Source organism: Temnothorax nylanderi, unplaced genomic scaffold (assembly GCF_030848795.1).
Source record: "Temnothorax nylanderi isolate EJ_2023f unplaced genomic scaffold, tnyl_v1.0 TNYL_tig0022_pilon, whole genome shotgun sequence".
Taxonomy (NCBI): domain Eukaryota; kingdom Metazoa; phylum Arthropoda; class Insecta; order Hymenoptera; family Formicidae; genus Temnothorax; species Temnothorax nylanderi.
Window position 1 is genome coordinate 1,249,905 of NW_027249084.1, and position 22,149 is coordinate 1,272,053.

The 22,149-nt window shown below is 37.2% G+C and overlaps 2 protein-coding genes across 12 annotated transcripts in view; both read left to right on the top strand.

Moving 5' to 3' along the window:
• Window positions 1-22,149, top strand: part of Shaker (potassium voltage-gated channel protein Shaker) — a 119,274-nt gene that overhangs the window by 35,168 nt on the left and 61,957 nt on the right. The window contains exons 1-3 of one of the 11 annotated variants that reach the window (XM_071700501.1): window positions 13,665-15,287; window positions 15,646-16,121; window positions 18,094-18,183. The exons of 8 other annotated variants lie outside the window; for them this stretch is intronic. In XM_071700501.1, the coding sequence (XP_071556602.1) occupies window positions 18,158-18,183 (26 nt within the window). In that variant the 5' untranslated portion in view covers window positions 13,665-15,287; window positions 15,646-16,121; window positions 18,094-18,157. Of the gene's footprint in view, window positions 1-13,664; window positions 16,122-18,093; window positions 18,184-22,149 lie in introns of those variants that run through there. 2 more of the 11 variants (XM_071700498.1, XM_071700500.1) reach the window with 2 other exon arrangements.
• On the top strand, window positions 2,699-7,890 carry LOC139769440 (uncharacterized). The gene is made up of 2 exons (XM_071700503.1): window positions 2,699-4,138; window positions 5,051-7,890. The coding sequence occupies exons 1-2, from the start codon at window positions 3,702-3,704 to the stop codon at window positions 5,229-5,231; spliced, it is 618 nt and encodes a 205-aa protein (XP_071556604.1). The 5' UTR covers window positions 2,699-3,701; the 3' UTR covers window positions 5,232-7,890.

Sequence of the window (22,149 nt, forward strand, 5' to 3'; positions counted from 1 at the left end):
GCTCTTTTGGTCTGAGTTGGCTAGTTCGTTTTGGTAGCTGTGTGCCGTCTTTAGATGGCACGAGCGAGTGTATCTGAAGAAGGGAGAGAGGTGGAGAAGGTCCAAGTATAAAAGGCGAAAAGAAAATATAAAGTAAAGTTTTCTTTTTAGGAAGATACATAAAATAAGATTTGGTTGTGTGAACAGCTGATTCAAGTTCGATTGTTTATAAATGGCACCGAGCAGGTACGTGTGTGAGATGGGATAGATGATAGCCAAAATTCACTTTTGTCACGAAGGAATCCACTTTTCATTTCATTGAGCAGTTAATAATATTTCAAAGCTTGTAACATTCGAGAGGCCCTCTTGATCGATTATTTGCTTCTGCTTGAGTTTTTGGTCAAGTCAGTCGCGTTTATCGGAATACATCAAAGAGTCTTTGTGGAGCTTGCTCTCATCAATTCGGGAGAGAGAGAGAGAGAGAGAGAGCACTCTAGATGAAAATACTTCTTCGTTGTTTTTATCCTGAGTAGAATAGAGCAATTCTTAACTTTGAGCAAACTACAAACAACTCGTACCAGGAGACTTAGCGGTGTAAAACCATGAAATTGACGAAACCTAATCGTCCTAGTTGTGCAAAGTTAGTGAGAACAGTTTATCTTTTTAAATCGTACTATGACCGCAACGATCGAAGATTGAGTTACGAGTTCCACTTACAAACTACAGTCAACGCGGATGACTTTGTACTACTGAGTGTTATCTGTGGATCTACTTTTTACGCTCTATTTTTTAAGAACAGTTTAAATGTTTAATCTTATTTCAAGTTTTAGAGTTTACCTTTGCACTGCAGATCGCGTGTAACTTTCACATTTTATAAGTATTTTCGAAATTTAGATTTCCAATTAGTAGATGAAATCTACATAAGTGTTTTATTTAAGTATATATAATTATAAATCTCTTTTTTTAAATTGTTGGTTAATTTTTATGTAGACCATACATGTGCCATTTTGTATCATATCAAGTTAATTTTAAAGAATTGTTGGCCGTCTTTTAAGTCATTGTACATTTACAATCTCATATTAACTCATTCATCTTATTTTACATCCAGAAATCAATTAGACATCTTATATTACGAATATCATTCGCGCGTTGGCTTAGTTTTCAAACTCCATAAAGTTGAGAACTTGTACTAATATTGTATTATACTTTTCTTCAAAACAATTTCGCTTTATTTCTACACACCTTTGGTGTGGGACGCACGATTGCCTGGAATCATCGCGTTCGTCTTTGAATCGGGGTTAGCGTGCCAGGTGAACCTCATTTTCTGGTATTGACCAGACGGCCGTGGTGCTTTGCGGCACCGCCATCTTGTAACTGTCGGCGGAAGCGTTCTGGCGATTATTTTCCTTGTGGTAGATCAGGAAAACTTCGGCGAGAAAAATATTTTTTTTTCTGTTTCATTAGTTCGCAATTTTTATCGCGTTGCTGACGAGGCGATATTTCTGTTGATCGTTGAGTGAGTATTCTCAGCGCGAAAGGGAGAGCTAAAGTGCATTTCGATTCCCCAACGGAAAAGATTGAATACCGCGAAGGTCTAGTACGATTTCATAGATTAAACGCATTTATCTTCCGCGATCAAATACAGTGGTCACAGGCGAACTTGGGCGGAATAGATTGGCTGATCGCCAACTCGATCAGCGGGCTAAGTTCGACCACGTGTTTTACTCTCGTTGTTACAAGCTTGCCAACCATCGATCGTCTCATTCCGCCAGGAGCTTTTTCCTTCGCTCTTGATTCATTCCATAATTGAGCGTTTTATTTTCATTGTCATGTTCACGTGTTTAATCAGCTGGTGTTGTTCTGCAAGTTTGCACTTGATAATTAAGTGGAATATTTTGAAGTTGATAGTGGGCACAGAAAGTAATTGATTGTTATGAATCATCATCGATTGCATTGTTTTGTATTTTAATTGGAAATATTTCCTCTTGTAGGGAAAAAGAATTCCAATTTTTTCAAATTAATATTCAGCTGTTGTATTGATTTAATTTGAAATATCGATTGCGGTACAAACCTTCAAAATTATTTCTCTCCACTTTAGTATTCGCATAATTCAACTTCAATGACCCTATTGTACTTTCCTTGAAACCGGAAAACATGGAATAGTTGGCAGAGAAATGCCTTCCAATTTCTTTTAAAATTCTCTTCTTCAAAGAAAGATTTATCTTTATTGGCATTTCTGTTATTTCAAATTTTTATTTATCATCAGAAGTTCAAAACAAAGTACTAATTTAAAGTACTTGGAATAAAATACCGATTTTTAATCTCAGAATGCATTCTGCCTGGAATTTCCATTAGCCGCAGGAAGTTTAATATTATTCAAGTGGGAGGAAAAAAGCAAGAAAAAATGAGGCAGAAATAAAAAGCTGTTTACGAATGGAGTAATTATTCGTGCGTGGCTGCGGAAGGGTAGTTATCAGATCGGCGTGTCGGTTTCCTCGCGCACCCTCCGCCGACTAATCGGGGTTATCCCACTGCCCCTGTTCCAACAGTGTTTCACCACCCCTCCCACGATCCTTCTTGACCGCCCTCGTGTACTTGTCGGTCCGCCTGAGTCTCGTGATCTGCAGTGCTGCCACCAATTGCTTCCTTCGAAAATCAGAAACGTTATGCGCGGGGGATGTAGGGGGTGAGTTTACAGTGGCACGTTGGAATCGAAGATAGCGTGTTCACGCGAATGGATTCAATCGCCACGGTGTCTAGACTTCCCACGTTCACCACTAAGCCTTTCTCGTTAACCTCCTTATTAATTTTCCAACTGCGTCATTCACGATCATGTCAATCGGTTTATGTAACGGCGGACTGGTTTATCGATGATCAAGCGTGCTTTCAGCACACTTCGGCAGGTGAAGTCGCGGTCGTGATAACGTCGGTGTATAACGAAATTTCTCTCCTTTCGATCAAATCGCGTCATTCCTATGTCGATAGCAGCACCGCGTCAGTCTCGCTTAGTTTTTCACGCCGATCAGCCTCCACTCCCTGTCACGCTTGATGCGCGGAAAACCCTTGCCGCCACCCCTTTCCCAATTTTTCGTATACTGTTGCATCGTGCTTCATACATAACGCCGCGGTGCTGCCATCGCGCGGCAGATGCGAGGGGGCGTGATCACACAGGGATGCGAGAGGATGCGAAGGGTGCATCGCATCGCGTTAAAGTGAGTCGGCGTGATCGCGGGACGGAAGTAGGATCGCGTCTCAGCATCAGTTGTCGCGCGCGCCACCCCTCCCGGTCATGTAGGGCCGCTCTCTTGATCAACCCGGTGCTTCCCTTCCTCGCTTCTTGCCCCACGAACGCGCGTCTCTCAACGAGCACCACCCCTCCCGAAAATTGGATGAGTGGCGTGTGCGAGCCAGGGTGAAAGAGAGACCGACAGATCGAGTCAGTAGTGACGCGTGCATGAGGCCGGGCAAGCCGGCGTGCCGGGTTCCGTCCCGGCTACGCGGCGGCACGTCCTCGGGCCCTTCGTCGTCGTCATTCTCGCCGCATTCGCAGAGACGCGTACGACGGACCGGTGATCGTAGAATCGAGAGGTACAACAGGAGGCGTGAGTCGGAGTCGCCGAGACCGAGAGCGTGCGGCAGGTGCGCGGAATCTGTCGGCAGGGGCAGTCACGGTGAGATCGGAGAGGTGGAGTCATCGCGGGCGGCGATCATCGCGGTTTTGAATGGGTGGGCCGGGCGCCGGTAGGGTTACCAGGCACGAGCTGAACGCGGTGCCCCAGAGCCACGTCGGTCACGGGGAACGTGTCCTTGGCGAGCCGCCAGCACCAGGCTGCCGTTGTCATCCTCCGGAGCGATCGTCCGGCAGCGCCGTCCGCCACTCCTCCGCCCAGCAGCAGCAGCAGCAGCAACATCAGCAGCAGCTGCCACCCTCGCCGCCGCCGCTCATCTCGCTGCACCTCGGCACCGGCAACGGCACTGCCTGCGCCGTCGTCAGCGGCAATAACAACCCCGCGATCACCATGAATCCGAGCGACGGTAAAGCCAAGAAGGCGGCCGCCATGTCCTCGCCGCCGAAACATCGCCGGGGCTTCGACCCCAACGACGGAATTTCACCGGCGGAATTTCACCGCTATAATCGTCGCGTTAAGACGAAGCAGCGGTGAGTGCATTCACCTGTGATATCGATTGTTTCTCTTTCGATCCACTGGAAGGCTGACATTGACAACCGGCTGATATATTGTGCCTGGTCCGAGTCCTTTCTCACATGTTTTGCCGATATGTATACATTTCCTTGATCCTTCTGATTACTCGCTGCAGTTAGCGGAATTTATCATCTTCGGTCTTTTCTTCTTTTGATATTCGTACGTGCCAGTAAGACAATTTTTGGAATTTTTCATTTCTTTAGAATTTATATACAATTAAATTTATTTTCTAGAATAATTTTCTATTTTATAACAATTCTCTTTATAAATGTTAATTTTTAAAATCTTTATTCTCTTAACTCTTCCGAATATATAATTGGACTATTTATCTACGTGTAAGTTACGTAAGCGAGATTGTGTTCCATTTGTCACCGATTATTCTTTCGGGAATGCCGGTTTAATCGAGAACCTGTCCACGTCGATGTGGAACAGTCGAATCCAATACCCTTCCGCTTCTCTTTCCGTGCGATCTATCGGGTGTTCGTTGTTAGGTACCTGGAATGGGAACGCGGTATTCCCACGTCGAAATATCACAGGGAAATACGGTTATACGCGCTCACTGTGACTCACGTGTTTTTCCAATGTCGATCCAATATCTCTTGTCGATCGATGTCCATGGTCATCCGTGTATGTATCCCTTTTACTTTTGCTTCCGATGATTCATTAGATGAAATGACTGTCAGCCGTGTAACCAGTTCCGATAGAAAATTATGAGAACGCGATTGATCGCAGGAAATTGAAGCCTGATATTAACCGATGAAACCCAAATTCCGTTTGCCCTTTCCCCATTTCCCCATCATTTTTTTTTTTTGGCATTTCCGTTGTCCTTGTCACAGCTTCCATTGATGCCGAATGCACAATGTTCACAGAGGCTTTGTATGTCCCACATCGTGTGACCTTCGGCGACGGACACAGACCTCCCCGAGATCCCTCGACACATCCACCAGCACAAGGCATTATAAAACACACACAAGCTTGCGATGTTCGATGTTGGACCGCTTACTGACTGTACCCCCGCCGCTGCAACGCGACGAAAGTATGATCACGTGATAATAAAAAAAAAATGATACGTATTACCCTCCGAAAATAAATCCAGCGAAATCCTTTCCGAAGCACCTTTATATTATTAGCATGATAATATCGTATTAAGGAGCGATATAAGTAGTGGATCCAGTATGTGAAATATAGTATACGAATATGTAAAATAAGTGAACCGATGTACAGATAATATAGAAGCGATAATATAAAATAATAGAGATCATATATAAAGTATGGGATATGCAAAATAATGCAATCGATTTATAGAGTTATAGAGCGGTAATGCTGGGTGTCAACCTAACTTATACTGTCCCTTTTATCCATGTGTTATTTGATTGATATACAAAAAAGGAGAAATACCTAAGTCAAATGTATTTTACGGATAAAATATCGAGATAATGTGAAATTAATAAATTCTAAATCGCTCATCGTGTCTTGATCGGAGCTTGGAATGCGCTGCCATGGAATGGAATGAAAGGGACTTGCACCTTGAGCGAAAGAGCTTTCACGCACTGCCAGGTTATCAATGTCTTGGTGCGAATGCTGCGTTTCGCAGCGGACGACTGTCGTGGAATGTTTTGCTCGGTGTATCAACTCCGAAAGAGATTGGCTTCTGCTTGGAAGATATACGAGGGAAAAACACGAGGAAAAATAAAATGAGCGCTCTCGCCAACCACCTGCCACCCCTTTGTTTATTGCTCGTGCTACGAAAATATCTTGCCACCCCTTAGTAAATTTTATGTTTCAGCTATAGTTTGCCAGCGTGTTCGAAACACCGATGATTCATTAATTTAATTGAAGAATCAAGTATATAAAGATGCAATAAATATACCGTATTTGTAAAATATCTTTCATGCCTTTGGCCATTTGGGATTCGAGCCAATGTTACAAAAGTACTCTCTTTGGACAATTGCTTCTTCAATTATTCTGGTTTTATCAATTTGAAGGCATCAGTGATGCGTTATTCGTCCCGAACAATACCTTTGCACTGCGAGAACGCGTATGCATGGTCCCATCGAAAGTTTGCACGTGAGATATGACAAGATGATGTTGGTGCGAGTAATTATTTGCGCGAGTGTGCTTTGCAAAATCACATAAAGTTAATGCAATATTAAGGATACAACGGTAAGAATGAGACGCAGGTACACACAAGAAAACGTATTACAAACTCTACCTTGAATGTCGGCTTAACCCCTTATGTTCTCGCGATACATATATATTTTAAAAATGTATAATTTTGTTTAAGAACAACGTATTAAAATGTTTATTTCATTTTGAAGATCAAGATTCAAGCTATAAGAAAAAATTAATCTATTTTTTTGAAAACTAATCCTGGATATCGTTAAAAATCTTATAAATATAAAAGAAAAAGAAAAGCAAAGTATATGCGCTAAAAATTTTGGGGGAAATTTCTTGTGTACTAATATTAAGTTCTTTTTATTATATCAATCACAAAGTATCAACCAACAGTTATAGATAATACCCTTAATTATGAGAGATAATTATCAAAAACTATTTCTAATATTGTATGACTCTATATATAAAAATTAGATTATAACGACAATACAACTGATATAGATTAAAGGATTTTATAAGATTAGATTTTCTTGAATATGACATTAGAATTTGAAATTTCAGAAAAACGGATTTATAGCTTAGTAAAAATTTTTTGAAACATTCGATAAACTGGTTTCTATTGAAAATGAGATTACCAATTTTGAAAAATAATATTAGAAATAATATTAAAATTTAAAAAATCAGAATAATATTTATTATAGGGGATCAAGAGACACGGTAGTGTCTTGCACCAAATATACGCGAAACGAGACCGTTCATTTACGCGATTCTTAATAGACTGAAATATCAAATTATAATAATTGATTTTTGATGATTGGATCCAAAATTACATGGCGAGAACATGCCGAGTTAAGATCTTGTGATGCTTGTTTTTTTGTAATTTTAAGCTTCTGTGTGACATATGATTAATTTTTAAAATTGTTTTTAATTGATGAAGATAGTTCTTTATGAATTTTGGAAGTGATAAAAGACAGGAACATTCTGATAACTACTTTTATTATTTATCTAAGCCAAAATAAATCACATAACATTATAAGTAACTTTTGAATATGAGTCAGTATAATCGAGGACATGAAGGGTTAAGAAATTTTATTGTTTAATGAATATTGGTTTATGTATAAATATCGCAATCTTTGTATATATAGACCAAAGAACAAGTTGCGTATATGATTTATTTGTTCATTTTTATTAAATAATAAAGATTATTCTAATGCAAAGAGAAGCGCTAATTGATTGTAAGCTCGATCAAATCGACTAGACTTGAATGATTAGAGTTCACGATCGATTTTATTTACGCTACCTTGCCAGAAAATTTCAGAAATTTGCTTTTCTCGGAAAATTATCAAATACATTTCTTATTCTCTTAAATATAAGAGAATATCTTAACATGAGAGAAACATTACGTGTTTTTCTCATGACAGCGGTAAGAAGAGTCACGTACTCTTTTTCGTTCTATAATTGCATTAGTAAGAAGTTGACATGAAAACAGGCTATTACAATAGAAGGCAAGATCTGTGCAATTTACACTTTGTAACTTCAAGGAAATTGTAACAGGAGCAAACAAGTTTGCCAATATACATATACGTACAACATGCGTCAGATCGTGTTATTTCGAAACCGCGTGCTTTTCCAATGTTGATCTGTTCAAGATTGTTAAAGTTAATAAATTATTGAGGTTTACATGAAAGAGGCGAGAGACCAACGAGATAAGTCTGATCTAACACTGCGTCTGCTTCACGCTTCAATTTAACGTTATGCTGATATTTAGGCATATTTATATCTTACTTATTTATATGCAGCTATCTAAACTCTAAACGTTTAAATTAGACTAACATTATTTAATCCCACTGAAATAGTGTTGAAGGTTTCTTTTCTGTATTTATTTCATCTATCCACTTTAAGTATCGTTCTTTAAACAATTCTTTCATTTCATCCGACTACATCCGACTATCGTTCTTTAAGTTCCTTTTCATCACATTTCGTCTGTCGCATATCGCACCACGATTACTCTGTCGGACGAACTTCATCTCTCGTCCTTCTTAATTGCGTCTCGCGATTGATTTCGTTCCGCTTTTCTCTCTCTCTTTTTTACGTCGCCCTGCTTTTTTCGTGGTGATCCTCGCTTTGCCTGTGACGTCGGGACGTAAATTAAATCTTGCGCGCGAGCTTCGACTCGAATCTGGAGCGAAAGAAACACGGTCATTTATTTCACGATTCTCGCTGTTGGCGTTATTTCTTTGTTTTTGGATTTATCATTATCATTTTTGGATTTATCATTAAGTTTATTGTTAATAGTTATTGTTTCTAATAGATTTTTCTTTGTATCAATTTTTTATTTAGTAGAATGCGATATCAATATAATATAAAAAATATCATGTGATATTAATTATTTTACGTCTAGCAGAACACATATATATCCCGGCGTGTTAAAATAAACTTATCTCTAGTGAGTCATTAAAATCAAATGGTACTTATTTTAAAGAAATGACTTAAACTTTAGTAAAAAAAGTTATTGTGACAAATATTATTAAATATAAAAAATTATTTGTGTAGAAGTTTCCAACAATTATACGATTATACAAGTTAGGCGCCAGTACTGATGTATATTTCTTCGACGAATATGGAATCGATTCCTTTGTTGGAACAATGCTAGTGAGAAATAAATCCTAAAGTTGTTTAACAACGAAAATCAAAGCTTATTGCCCGTCATTATATGAATATTCGATAATGTTAAACCGCGACATTTATGCGAAGTTCACCTAAATATGAACGTCTGAGGCCATTTATATAAGCATGTGCTCTATACGTCACACAACTTACATCTCTTCGCGTCCCTGAACATTTGGAAGCCCTTTAAAAGCCTTTGTCTTATAAACTGTATTGATGAAAGGTATGCAGGACCGACAGCGATGGCTTTCTGTCTTGGAACTTTCAAATAGCTCTTTATCAAAAAGCTGCTCGTGAAACACGTGTGTACATAAAATGTACATAGAGAAGAAAGGTTTGTTGGCACAGTATATTTTATGCTGTCGTAGCACGTAGTGCTGTTAATTATTATACGGAGAGTAAAAAGATTTGTCAACACAATGCTAATTTTATTTGCTCAAAAGAATTCTGCTGGAACTGCAAATTATTTCGCTGTAATAATACATTATTTTGTTGTAGTAACAAAAATGTACCTATTAGAGGTAGACTATCTTGCTTTAGCAACAAATTTATATTTCTATAAACGAGGATCTTTCAACGAAAAACAGATTTTGCTGTATTATCGCTGTAATAATACATTCTTTTGTTGTAGTAACAAAAATGTACCTATTAGAGGTAGACTATCTTGCTTTAGCAACAAATTTGTATTTATATAAACGAGGATCTTTCAACGAAAAACAGATTTTGCTGTATTATCAAATATAATTAGCTGTGATGAGCGGAGGTTAAATTGCTTTTACATATGGAGGGGTAAAAAAGCCATATTGGTGTAAGTTAAATTTTTTATAATATTGACTATGTGTGCATAGATGCAATTTATATATTGTATAGATTGCATCTATGCACACAAGTCAATATTTTAAAAAATTTGACTTACACCACTATGGCTTTTACCCCTCCATATAATATATGCAGTAGTATGTTCTAGTTTTGTTGTGGCAGTAAAATTCTTTTCTTTCTGCGTAAAAAAGATTAGAAGAAAACGCATATAAAAATTTGCTTAATATTACTTAACAATCTAAATAATAATACAAAATGTAATAAATCCCGAGATAACTTTGCATTGCTTCATTCAAAATAAATAGTTGGAATTTTGCTTAAAGTAATTTAATGATGATTCGAAAAATTTTGTGTTTGGATTTTGAGAAATATGTAAATTTGTGGACGATGTAGACGAAGTTTACAAAATCAATTTTCTATTTATGGATGTCATGAATATAGAAATCCGTCTGATCATTCAATATTCTCGTCTATCTTGGGAAGCGTCTGGAGTGATCATTTGCGATTTCTTCTTTGTCGTCTATTTCTTGTAAAGTACGAAGGAAAAAATGCGCTTGTTAATGCTTACGGGGAGTATAAATGTAGCTTACTGTTTATGTCCATTGAACCATTGGTGGTACGAATTGATCGTACTCGGTGATACATCTACAAGAAGCTTTGAATTATTGATTGTTATATCTGCCATTAGAAATAATGGATTAAGACTACGATTAACTTCCGACAATTCAAGTATAATTCGTCAATGATTAAAAGATTTAGTTTTTTACTAGGATTTAATTTATGCCAGGTGTTCCTTTACATGGCTAAGATTCTTTGTGAAATTTTTTTGGATTGGGGGTGTTTGTTCTTAACCAAATATTTCCTATTGTTGAAAGCTATGGATAGATAGAATCTGATTTTGTGAAAATTGTCTTTTTATTTTTATTTGGCATTTCGATCTATTGGTACATTACTGATGTAATCGATGTAACCACGGCGGTCTTCTCTGGGTTATCCAGAGTGGTTGGGACCTCGCCTCGTGTCACAATCAATCAGTTGTTCTTGACATGTCGGGAATCACTGTCAGGCGCTTCGCGGATCAGTGAAACGGTTAAAACACGGAACGTGCTGTTACATAAGCATAAACTAATAATTTTCATTATTTAATATTTTTATATTTATTTTTGACATTTAAATCTATACAAAATTTGATTGATTTTATGTGAAATTAATCATTTAATGTTTAAATGAATCTTACATTAAATATTAATTCTAGAAAACACGAAAAAAGAAAAGTTTATTTAAATAGTATATATAAGACTCTTTTTTTTGTAAAATAATTAAAATGTATTGTAGCAATGTGTATAATCTCACGTGTGTACCTGAAAAATACCTGTCATCAAATTGATTGTTTAACTTATGAAATAATTAAGTTTTATATAGATAAAACAATGCAACACATGTGATTTAGTGATAATATTATTTATGATCTGTATCATGGTGTACCATACGTTACATATGCTGCAAATACGCGCAGATCCGCGCATCGAATTCAACCAGAGGTTGGTGATAGCGACAATAAATTAATATAAATTTTTAGTAGTAGCAGTTTTTTTTATCGAAGCTAACTATCATTATTATTTTTATTATGATTTGTTATGTTCTGTATTATAAATAAAGCAAAAGTCTCGCATTGAAAATTATTTAATAAATGCATCCTTGCATTTATAAGTTACAAACAGAATTTATTAATAAATGAAGTATTTAAATAATATAACGATTTGTATTCTGTTAGATAGAGATTATTCAGATCTCTTTTACTTTTTTTTGCGTCGAGTTGGTAACGTAGTTTTCAACTCCGACGATATGAAAGTATGAAAGCCCGTTGCAAGCTCTCGTGCTTGCACACAGCTTGCGACGTGATTATTCAGCTTCAGAGGTTGTCCGCAGGATGGCGTGTATACATAACATTTCTGTTTGATCTTTACCACCCTATATGTATATGTTAAGGATTGTAAGCTTTCATCTTCATAAAAGTAATTAAAAATTTTTGTTCTCTCTTGTACAATTTATATTAAAATTTTTGACTTCCTAATTGAAATGCGCATGAAATTATATTATACTTAATTATATCGATATATTACAGTTATGCTATTAATGTGAAAAATATTAGAAGCGAGATACCAATATCGAGGATAATGATCAGATGTGAAATGTACTGGCAATGAAATATCGTCACTCTGCGCATCTACATCACTTGATCGGGCTCGATCGCACGGTATTCCCTGAGTTGGGAATTGCTTCGCGTTATTCGAGGTCGAGTTGGGATATATCCTGCGGCGAGGCGTTGGTGATTAAAATTAGGGAAGCCTAGATAGTTATTAAACACCGCTCGTAATAATTTGCCGTTTAAAATAATCTGTCGATAAAATTTGTTTCTTAATTAAGCACTCTTCGGACAACTTTACACATTTTTCATAAATTAAAGATTTTCATAAATTAAAGATAATCGAGAATATCGAAATTCTATATTTAGCAAGCAGATAGATTCAATAGTTAAACAGCTTTTCGCTTTCACGCTCATGTTTACTTTTACTCTGAGCTTCGGGGGTCGAAAGCTCTTTTCGGAGGATCTTTTGCTTGGGGTTGTGGAGGTTTGATTGAAAATCACGTGTACTTAAAGGATCACATATAGGAGCGTCGCCAAATCTTCTATTCCGTTCCTGCAATTTACAATTTATTTAATATAAGCTCATCTTGATTGTTGAATTATACCGTTGATAAAACTGCAACAGCATTTTCTCGTTTGATTAATTCAATTACGATCAATGAAAACTTGAGAAAATTTTCGACGTTGCGAACAATAAATCAAAATGGACTCTGAAAGCTTCCGCAATTCAACAAGTTCAAATTTTATTTATATACAATGAGTTCCATGTTTCAGCAAATTAGTTCTCATCTAAATTACGTATTATCAAATTACGTATTATCAAATTACGTATTATCAAATTACGTATTATTGTTACACATTGACGATGTAAAATATATTTATGATTTAATACGCGAAAAATAAAATAGTCGAAATTTTTGGAACAATACTCGATTTTAAGAGGGATTTGTTTTTCGCTCTGTTTAAAATATGAAGTCGGCATTGCCAAATTTCTTGGCACTTCCGATGATAATATGAATATATCAATCCGTGTAATCCATGTTATCTTCAATACCGCTGCGGAAGAAAGTTTTTGGATTTATTCCATATCGAGATTTCTCTCCCCGCTTTCCATTTCTACTCGAAACTATAAGAGTTTCTGAAGGTAAGAGAACAAATATCTTCGCGGTAGAACAGGAAACGATAGACGAGGCAGATTACAAGAATAACGACAATTGCTACGATGAGAGAATTGCGTTAGGAGAGGGGGGAGGGGGATTGGGAAACCCCCGAGAATCCTCAAAATGACTGTCCGAGAAACAGTTTGAGGATAATACGCGAGCCGCTGGTCGGGGCGGGGGTGGATATCGACTTCGATGGCCGCGAAAGCCCACGCACGAGCAGCAGCACGAACGGGCCGGATGGGGTGGGGTATGGGGTGGGTAGGGAAGGTGGATTTCACCTACTTCTCTCTTCCGTACAAATACATATCCATCCACACACACATACAGACAAGCATATTTCGATCACATTCGGGCTCGTGTAACACGCACACACAACACCACACCGCACACACACATATACATGCACACACACACACACACACACACACACACACACACACACACACACACACACACACACACACACACACACACACACACACACACACACACACACACACACGCGCGCGCGCGCGCGCGCGCGCGTGCATATATAGGGTTGCATCGCGCAACCAACTCCAACTCCTGAGAGGGTAGGAGCGCGAAGGGGGTAGGAGCTTTCGCAGTCACGGTGGCGCCTCCGCAGAATGCCGCGGCGGTTCCTGGCGGCGTTCCTCGACCGGCGCCTTTCACTGTACCTTTGCCACCCCGACGTCCCACCGGGGGTCGCACCCGATCTCTCACCCTGCGTGAACCATTCGTGGGCACCACGCACGGTCTGACCGTGCTGTTCGAGACGGGAGTGTTACGTCGAAGCTCTCAAAGTTGCCGCCTAAACGCGTGTCGCCGCGTCTCTCTCTCTCTCTCTCTCCCTCTCTCTCTCTCTCTCTCTCTCTCTCTCTCTCTCTCTCTCTCTCTCTCTCTCCTTCCCACCCACTCTTGGTCTCTCTCTTTCTCTTTCTCTCTCTCTCCCTCTCGGTTTTTCCCGTTCCTCCCGCCACCATTTACCCGGCCCGCTACCGCTGGCGTCCTGACACGCACCACTCGGCGATTCAGAAACCCACCGGGCTCGACACGGCTCGAAACGTGCTCCCTTCGCGGACCAGTCTACTCCGCGAGGACTTTGACAGTGTGATCGGTGACAGTGATTGCTCACACTCGCCCGCTCTCTTTTCACCGGATCGGACTCCTCCTCTCTCCGCCCTCCGCCCTCCGCCCTCCGCCCTCCCCCCGCCCCCCGATGCCCCTTTAGGCGGCACGCACTCTCCGCTCTTGCTGGTGATCGACAAGATTACGCAAGGCAGTCGTAGCAACGTGGTTGCCGAGGTGGACCCGGCCGTTAACTGAGAATAATATACCGTGCGCCGTTATTGGTGTTTCAATCTTGTGATTCAATTTTATTTCCGGCCCTTCTCACCGTCAGTTTCCACGTTTTATTTTAAGATCTCGGCTTACGCGAGCCGGGGATCCATGAAACCGTTGACAAAATGATAAACGTGATCTAGACGGGACTCATGCACATAATGCGAATGGACTGATGGACCCGCCTGGTTTGGCGGGCACGATAAGCACGTTTTTGTTGTTACACCCCGTCGTTCGTTTCCAAATACGATAACGTACAACGACGTCAGGTCCTACGAAACGGCGGCGCATTGAAAATAATTGGATTGTAGGTAATTAATTCCCGATATCCAAGATTTCTTGAAATTGATGGGATCTTCGAAATCTCTTTAGTGCTTACTTTATTTTATCTTTCATATTTGCAATTAAATATCCACTCGACATTAAATAATTTAATGCCCACGTTTCGCGAACATTTGTTAATTTTGCATTCAAAGATATATATCGCTTTTATATAAAATTATATACATATATAAATAATAAACTGGCGATAAAACAAATATGATGAGTTGTCTGACGGCGGCAAAAAAGACTGCTATTTTACTCCTTTTGCATTTTGAAGTATTCCATTTTCAGTCATTGGCTGAAAGATCTTTTCCATGTTTGAAGCGGAAATTAATGGGACATTATAAACCTGAAAAATTATGAAGTAACTTGCGTTTTTGTTCGCTTGATCTCCTAGTATTCCCATTTAATGTTTCCTCTTCTTTCCTGCTCATTTTCACACAATCTCCTTTTCATACAATATATTTAATGAGAATAACGGAGAGGCACGATAAAAAATGGATCCGTCTGACGAGATCAAATAATTTTGTAAGATTGTTGAATAATAATGTGCACGAAATTTCTCTTTATTTTCATAAAGAACCTCTTTATGACAGACGAAGAATTATACGAATCAACAGTTCGGAGCAATTACTTTTTTTTCCAATCGTACGAAAAATTTAAAAGATTATTTCGATTCGTAAAGCTTAAAATACACTTAAAGAAATCCAAATGAGATTCAGATGGGATCAAACAGGATCACGGCAGATTTGCATTTCACGGTGGACTCGTCTGAATGTGTTCCTGGGAAGGATTTTTCACGACATTACGCGACGGTTGCGTGCGATATAATCGTAGACGAGCGTTTTATCTCTCTTCCCTCCGTCTGATCCATTCTCTGCCTCAGATTCTCCATCCTCGAAATACCGCGAGAATAAACGCGAAGATTGTTTCATTAAATTAAATTGTTTGATGAATAACGATCGCAACAAAGTTATCCTCGACCGATCGTTACGAATAATCACTCTCGGAGCAAACGGTGGGCGATCTGTGCTTCGTCCCGCGCTGTCGATTACTCCGCTGTCGGGGCGTATTTTGGAACGTATTTGCATCTCTCTTCTCGCAACGGTTCTCCCGGTGGTGGCGCAATGGAATACCTCGGTAGCGTCGTCGCCAGCCCGGCCGCCGTCATTGACAAATGTGTGATAGTGCGTCGTGACAGTGAACGATACTGAAGTTAAGTGGAATACCGTTAAAGGTCCTGCGACCCGGGTGTGCGTGGGTGGGCACATGGACCTCGGTGGTGGTTAGACGCAACATGCGGGAAGGTACAATAACGCAAGCCGTCACGGCGATCTGCTGGGCCATCGCCAGTTAGCCACTGTACTTTTCTCTCTTTCTCTATCTACATCTATAGTTCTATGTATATGCAGAATATCCCAAGACCGTTGCACTTTCCATTAAACGAGGATTCTCCGATGCCAAAATGACTTATTCCTAGTTGAGATTTCTTCTGGGATTTTTCCGTACAATTGTGTTTTCTAAATTTTTATTAAAATTCTTTTTCGGCGTGTTAAATTCGGTTTACTCGATCTGTTAGACGCGACAACGTCTAACTGTTGCTTTATATATTGGCACTTCTTAGGATGTCATCTACTTCCAAGTTCTCTCGCTAAGAAAAAGTCAATTTTGAGATAATCGTAGAAATCTGGGGTTTAAAGGAAATGCGATAGCTTTGGAACATGCTGTATATAGGATGTCCTGTAACAGGAAGGAAGTATATAAGATAATGATATTCTAGAAGCAATTTTAGTCCGAGGAGCCTTCGTGAACGTATGTTTTAAAGCAAATTGTTTTCAAAATAATTAAGTAATCTCTTAGTTCTTTGCGAAGTGTTTATTGTTATTAGATTATGCAATACTAAAAGCCTGTCTCTTCCTTCCCCCCCTCCTTCAATCACTTTATTCCTTCCTTTCTCCTCCTCTTTCCTTTTCCCTTCTCTCTTTTTTTAATGCTTTTTAGTATAATTACAACATTTTTTATTAGTTATAAATCGCATTAGTTATATAAGTAAAATACTTAATTTTACAATTCTTATAAAATTGACATTATATTTTTCTTGTAATTGCACAGTGAAAAACATAATTATCCACGATTAATCATGCGATAATTTAAGGCAATAATTTTTTTATGTAATTTTTCTATATACATAAGGCATCTTTCTATAAAATATAAATCGAAATATATTTAAGAAACGAATAACGTTGAAATCCTGTTATGGGCCATTCGATAGACAGGAAAATTTGGTAATACCAGCGGAAATTTTGGTAGCGCGTTAGAACGGAAATTTTGTAATGCGTTAGAATATTTGGAATAATAATGAGAATTATAAAAACTATAGAATAAATCCTTGTTTATTAAAAACTTGTTTAGAGGAATATATTTAAACTGTTTTATTTTAGATATATAATTATTAATTAAATTAAGTGTTTTTTAAATATTTATCTTTTAAATATTCTAATTAAATTTCGAGTCAAGGCAAAATCAATGTAGCAAAGCAAAAATCTATTGTAAATTAATTACGAAAGAAACTTCTACTTATTTACGTTGTTAAAACTTCGTCGAAACTTTTTAATTTTGAATATCATCTTGCTCTAATCTTTCTCTCCTTGAAATATTCTGTATATAAGAAATATTTATTAAAAATATCTAATGGGGAATTTTTTATAGAAGTTTAAAACTTTATTATTTAAATAAAACAAGATTCAAATTAATTTCTTTCCGTCAGCTCATTTTTCCTTCAATTAGATTAACACGTCACCGAAACTTTAGATGGTATAATTCCGAATTATTCTGTTTATACATATGTATTCTTCTCGCTATCGATTCCTCTTATTACTTTTCTTACTACTCGACTTTCTTATCTGATCTGTATTCTTTCTCTTCGTTTTTTAATACGCTTCGTTTTAGAGAGTACTTTTGAATCTTCTTCTCATTACTACATCTGTCATCTTTCCTTTTCTTTTCGACCTTGTTCGAAGTAGTTATGAATTAATATTCGTTAGTAATACAATTGGCATTTTTTTTTATTTGAACCATTTTATGAAATTATTTGGAAATGTTGGAAATATATTTAAATTAAAAAGAAAATTTGCGATAATATATGTGTGAGTTTAGTTGGTAGACATAACAATAGTACCATCAAAGTAAAAATACTTCGGTAAAAATAGGAAAAGTAAGACTTGTCGAATCTATGGTTCAGACTTCGAACAAGGCGGTAAGACCTTCTCTTCCTCCTGTTATCTCTCTAGTTACCTACTCTATAGCTCTATTCTGTCACCGCATGCCAAACTAGAGGACTCACTGCTCCGGATTGCCCCCTCTGCGAAAAAGCAACAAAGAGGCCGCCTCCATGCAACATGCAGATGATCCTGGTTGCTGGCGGGTGAGTCCATCATAGAATCCGGACACAGTTACACACGCACACAGCTACAAAATACACACATACACACACACGTGACGAACGAACGAACGAACGAACGATAATATGTATTGATAGCTTGATTTTCCTATTATTTCCTTCCCCTATAGTCTTCATTTTCCTGCCCCCATTGATTCTCTTTTTTGGGCCCTTTTTCGACGCGCATGTAACATTAAACATGGCTCTTTTACTCTAAAAAAAAAAAATTTATATTTGACTTAAAAATTTCAATTTTGCTATAAATTGATTCATGTAAGGTGCTTAGGAAGAAATAAAATATAAAGAAGATATATGGAATAGGTCATTGAACTAGAAAGCGTCTAAACTTCCACAAAATTTTGTTCAGGATATAATAAAAGTTTCATTTTGTATGCCACTTCTTCAAGAAACTTACAAGCTTCTTGACCAGTGTTGCCATAACCAATCGCTATTTAAATAATTTTATTGGCTGTTGCAACTTCCAGCTTTCGATGAAGCGGGTTTGAAACGTGTTTTTTAACAGAGTTTCTGTCGACGGGTGGGGCAATACTCCTGGGATCCGCCCTGCCTACGGCATTTTGTATGATGCAAGGCATAAAAAGTCGACATAATAAACAATTTTGCGGTTATCATTCGACGTCACGCAATTTTCCCGTTGTACTAATTTATCTTGTATTTCACAAAAAACGAGGACCAAACCATTAATCGTTAAATAATTTAGCGAAAGTTATACGATATAATGCAAAAAGAGGAATTATAGTTTTTGTTCTAAAACATATATAGAACTTTCTAAAAAAAAAAGATTAAGGTTTCAAAAAGCTTAAGTTATTTAATGCTTATTAGTCTTTTAGAATGTCAGAGAAAATTTTAGGTTCCAATTTTTAAATAAAAACTTATATTTTAATATTCTTGACCTTTTTTTAGAATCTTGGATTTTCAAATCCTTCAACTGCGATATTCTTAGATTTTTTAATTTCTTCCTTTATAAAGTTACCTTTTAAATTTATATTCTAGTATTTTTAATTTAATTGAAACATATTTTGAAACATATTTATTAAATTTTTAATTTTTAAATAAATTAATGAGTTCGAATTAATAATCCGTTTATTGAAATATATTCTATTATTTTAGATCATTATTATCTCGCTACGTATGTTGTTTTACACAACATTACATTTCTGATTAATTCAGCTTGAGTTAATCTTGCCAAATTGTTTATGATTGTACAAGATCGTTTATCATGCATATGAAGTCTAGTATATTCTAAAACAAGAGCGCAATTAAGGATCGGTATTATGACATGCTGAGTTGCGAGATTGAGATAATTACGGGTCGAGTTAAATCGAGATAGAATAAAAAACTAAAAATTACCAAACTATACTATGACACATTATAAACGTTACTAAAATATATAATTAAAAAAATTAAAAAATATTGATTACTTTTATTCTTTTAAAAAATATTTTTTTTAATCTGTAGCATAGCGAAATAATACTAATTTCGAATATCTTTTAACAGGCACAATTTCTAAATTTGCTTTTGTCTCCTGATTCTATTAAAATTGAATATTTCTGGATCGAATGTAAAAAAAATCATCAGTGTTTGCTCGCCTATTTTATCTCCGCCGTCTTAACCATATCTGTGACGATAATGGTAGTCAGGTGCATTCAAATGCGGATTTCATATGTTTCCCTTCACTTATATGTGTTTACATGACATATTTATCCGGGCTTGCCAACCAGCTGTCTACCACGTGTGCGTACGCGCATCAATCTTCGCATTTGTTTTGGCCGTCTCATTTAACACAACTTTACTTGTCGCAAAAAATTTACTATAAATCATCATATGAGGATCTTGAAAGCTTACTACTCATCATATTTATTCTTCATTATTTCTTTCATTAATTATCTAAAGTGTATTAATACATGGAATTCTTGTATGAAAATTGTGCATTTGTTGAATTATACGAGGTGTAGAAAGTGGAATGGAGAGATCGGTGATTAAATTTAAACAAACTTATAATTCTCAACTTTTCGCTAATAGAGATCATTAATTGTGCTGTAAAACGATTTGACTCGACCGGCTGACTATTAGCGAGTGCGCCGGAGCAGAGTCGAACGAGGCACTTGATGCGCCGTTACCACTACCTGCACGATTTGAGAACAGTTCCTAACGCTAATATTAGGCGCGCAAGCCAAATCTGACAGTATTTTTTTTTATAATAAAGTAACAATTCTTGCTGATTATTCTCAACTTTTAAATTGTTCAGTGCTAAGTCTTTAAATAAATTGTTAAGGAAGGAGCTTAAAGTTTATTTCTAACTATAAGTAGGTACTGTATCTGAAATCGTATAATAACATCTGTTAGAATAATGTAAAGATATATAACTGGATTGTCAACAGTCAATGCGTGATTCAAAACTTGCTCGAGAGAGATAATTGACGCAAGAATCAAAATGACGTTTTTATCGGATCGGAAAATTGTCGTCATTGCGGCGCGACAGTTAATGAAATTTAATTTACGTGGCAATGCGTTAATTGCGAGAGAAAGAGAGAGTCCGCTCAAACTACCCACGTGTTGTTTTCCGAAGTGGGCCATCCTAATTATCGTAATGGCGGATCCGCCGAAGTTTTAAGGATTATTATAACTTCGCTCGCGCGCACACATCGTGTTAATTAAACTTTCTCTAAAATAAATGCGGTTCGAAATTAAATTACATCTCTTCGCTCGAGACTTCGTTTTTCCGTCGGAAATAATTCGATGCAATTTGTAGTAATAACTTACAATTAAATCAATTAATCAAAGCGACCCATGCACTGCGCATATTACTTTTGCAGAATTACATTAATTAATCTTTATCGGTACATATTTTGTATAATTAATCGATATTTGTGAATTTTTAATGACGTTGAGAATTCGATGTTTCAGTTTCATTTACCATTCAGCTGATAATTGCGCTCGATTAATCATCTCTATCTATTTCTAATCAATCGATTGTACAGTGGCCATGTTGATGCAAGCGGAACGTTAAAATGTATCGGTATCAAGATATATATATACCAGTCAACTTCAACAGGCTGTATTAAAAGTAAAATACAATTCTCTAAACATACATAGCCACGCGCAAAACGTGTGCTCACGATGCATTTATGGGGGCAACAACCTTTGTTAATACTACGGTTTGGTCGATCGTTTGCAACGATCGATCCGATGTTCCCGTGGTACCCTACCACTCTTGGTTTCTCACTTGAGGTCCTTGACAGAAGCCGAAGGACTTCTAAAATCAACCATTACCATCCAGGATGGCAAAACGCAAATTTATTAAGTGAGCACTCGCTTTGATGCACTCGCTCTGACGCAGTGCTACACATATTATACTTTAGACCTTTTCAGAATATAACTTAAATAAGGTCTCTTTATTTTTGTGTGACTTTCCATGAAGATACTTTTCACAAGTAAATAGAGAAGTGCCTTATTTTCGATCGGGCTGGTTCTCAGTAGTTTAATAATATTTTTTATGCGTGAATTAATAAACACTTTTTTCACTTAGCAAACTGTGCGCTGATTATTTGTCAGTTTTGAAACACAGTTCCGTTGGAACAGTAAATTTACATAACTAAATCAATAATCGATTTTACAATGATGCTGATAAGCATCCTATTGTAATCCCGTAAAGAATTTATTACAAAAAATATCACCGCAGCCAAGGTGAGATATTTTTTAACAGATTATTATTGACATTGTCAGATATTTGTTATATTTATTATATTTATTGCATAATGTTTATTTAGGAGTACTCAGTATATATACAGCTTGGTCCATTTGTGCTTTAAATATCTTTACTATTTTGAATAATAGGAAAACGTTGAAGCTTTTTCTATTAGGTTTCATGGTTTCGAGGGACATGTAATGTAGTGGCAATACTTTCGTTGTGCATGGAGATGTGAAAGA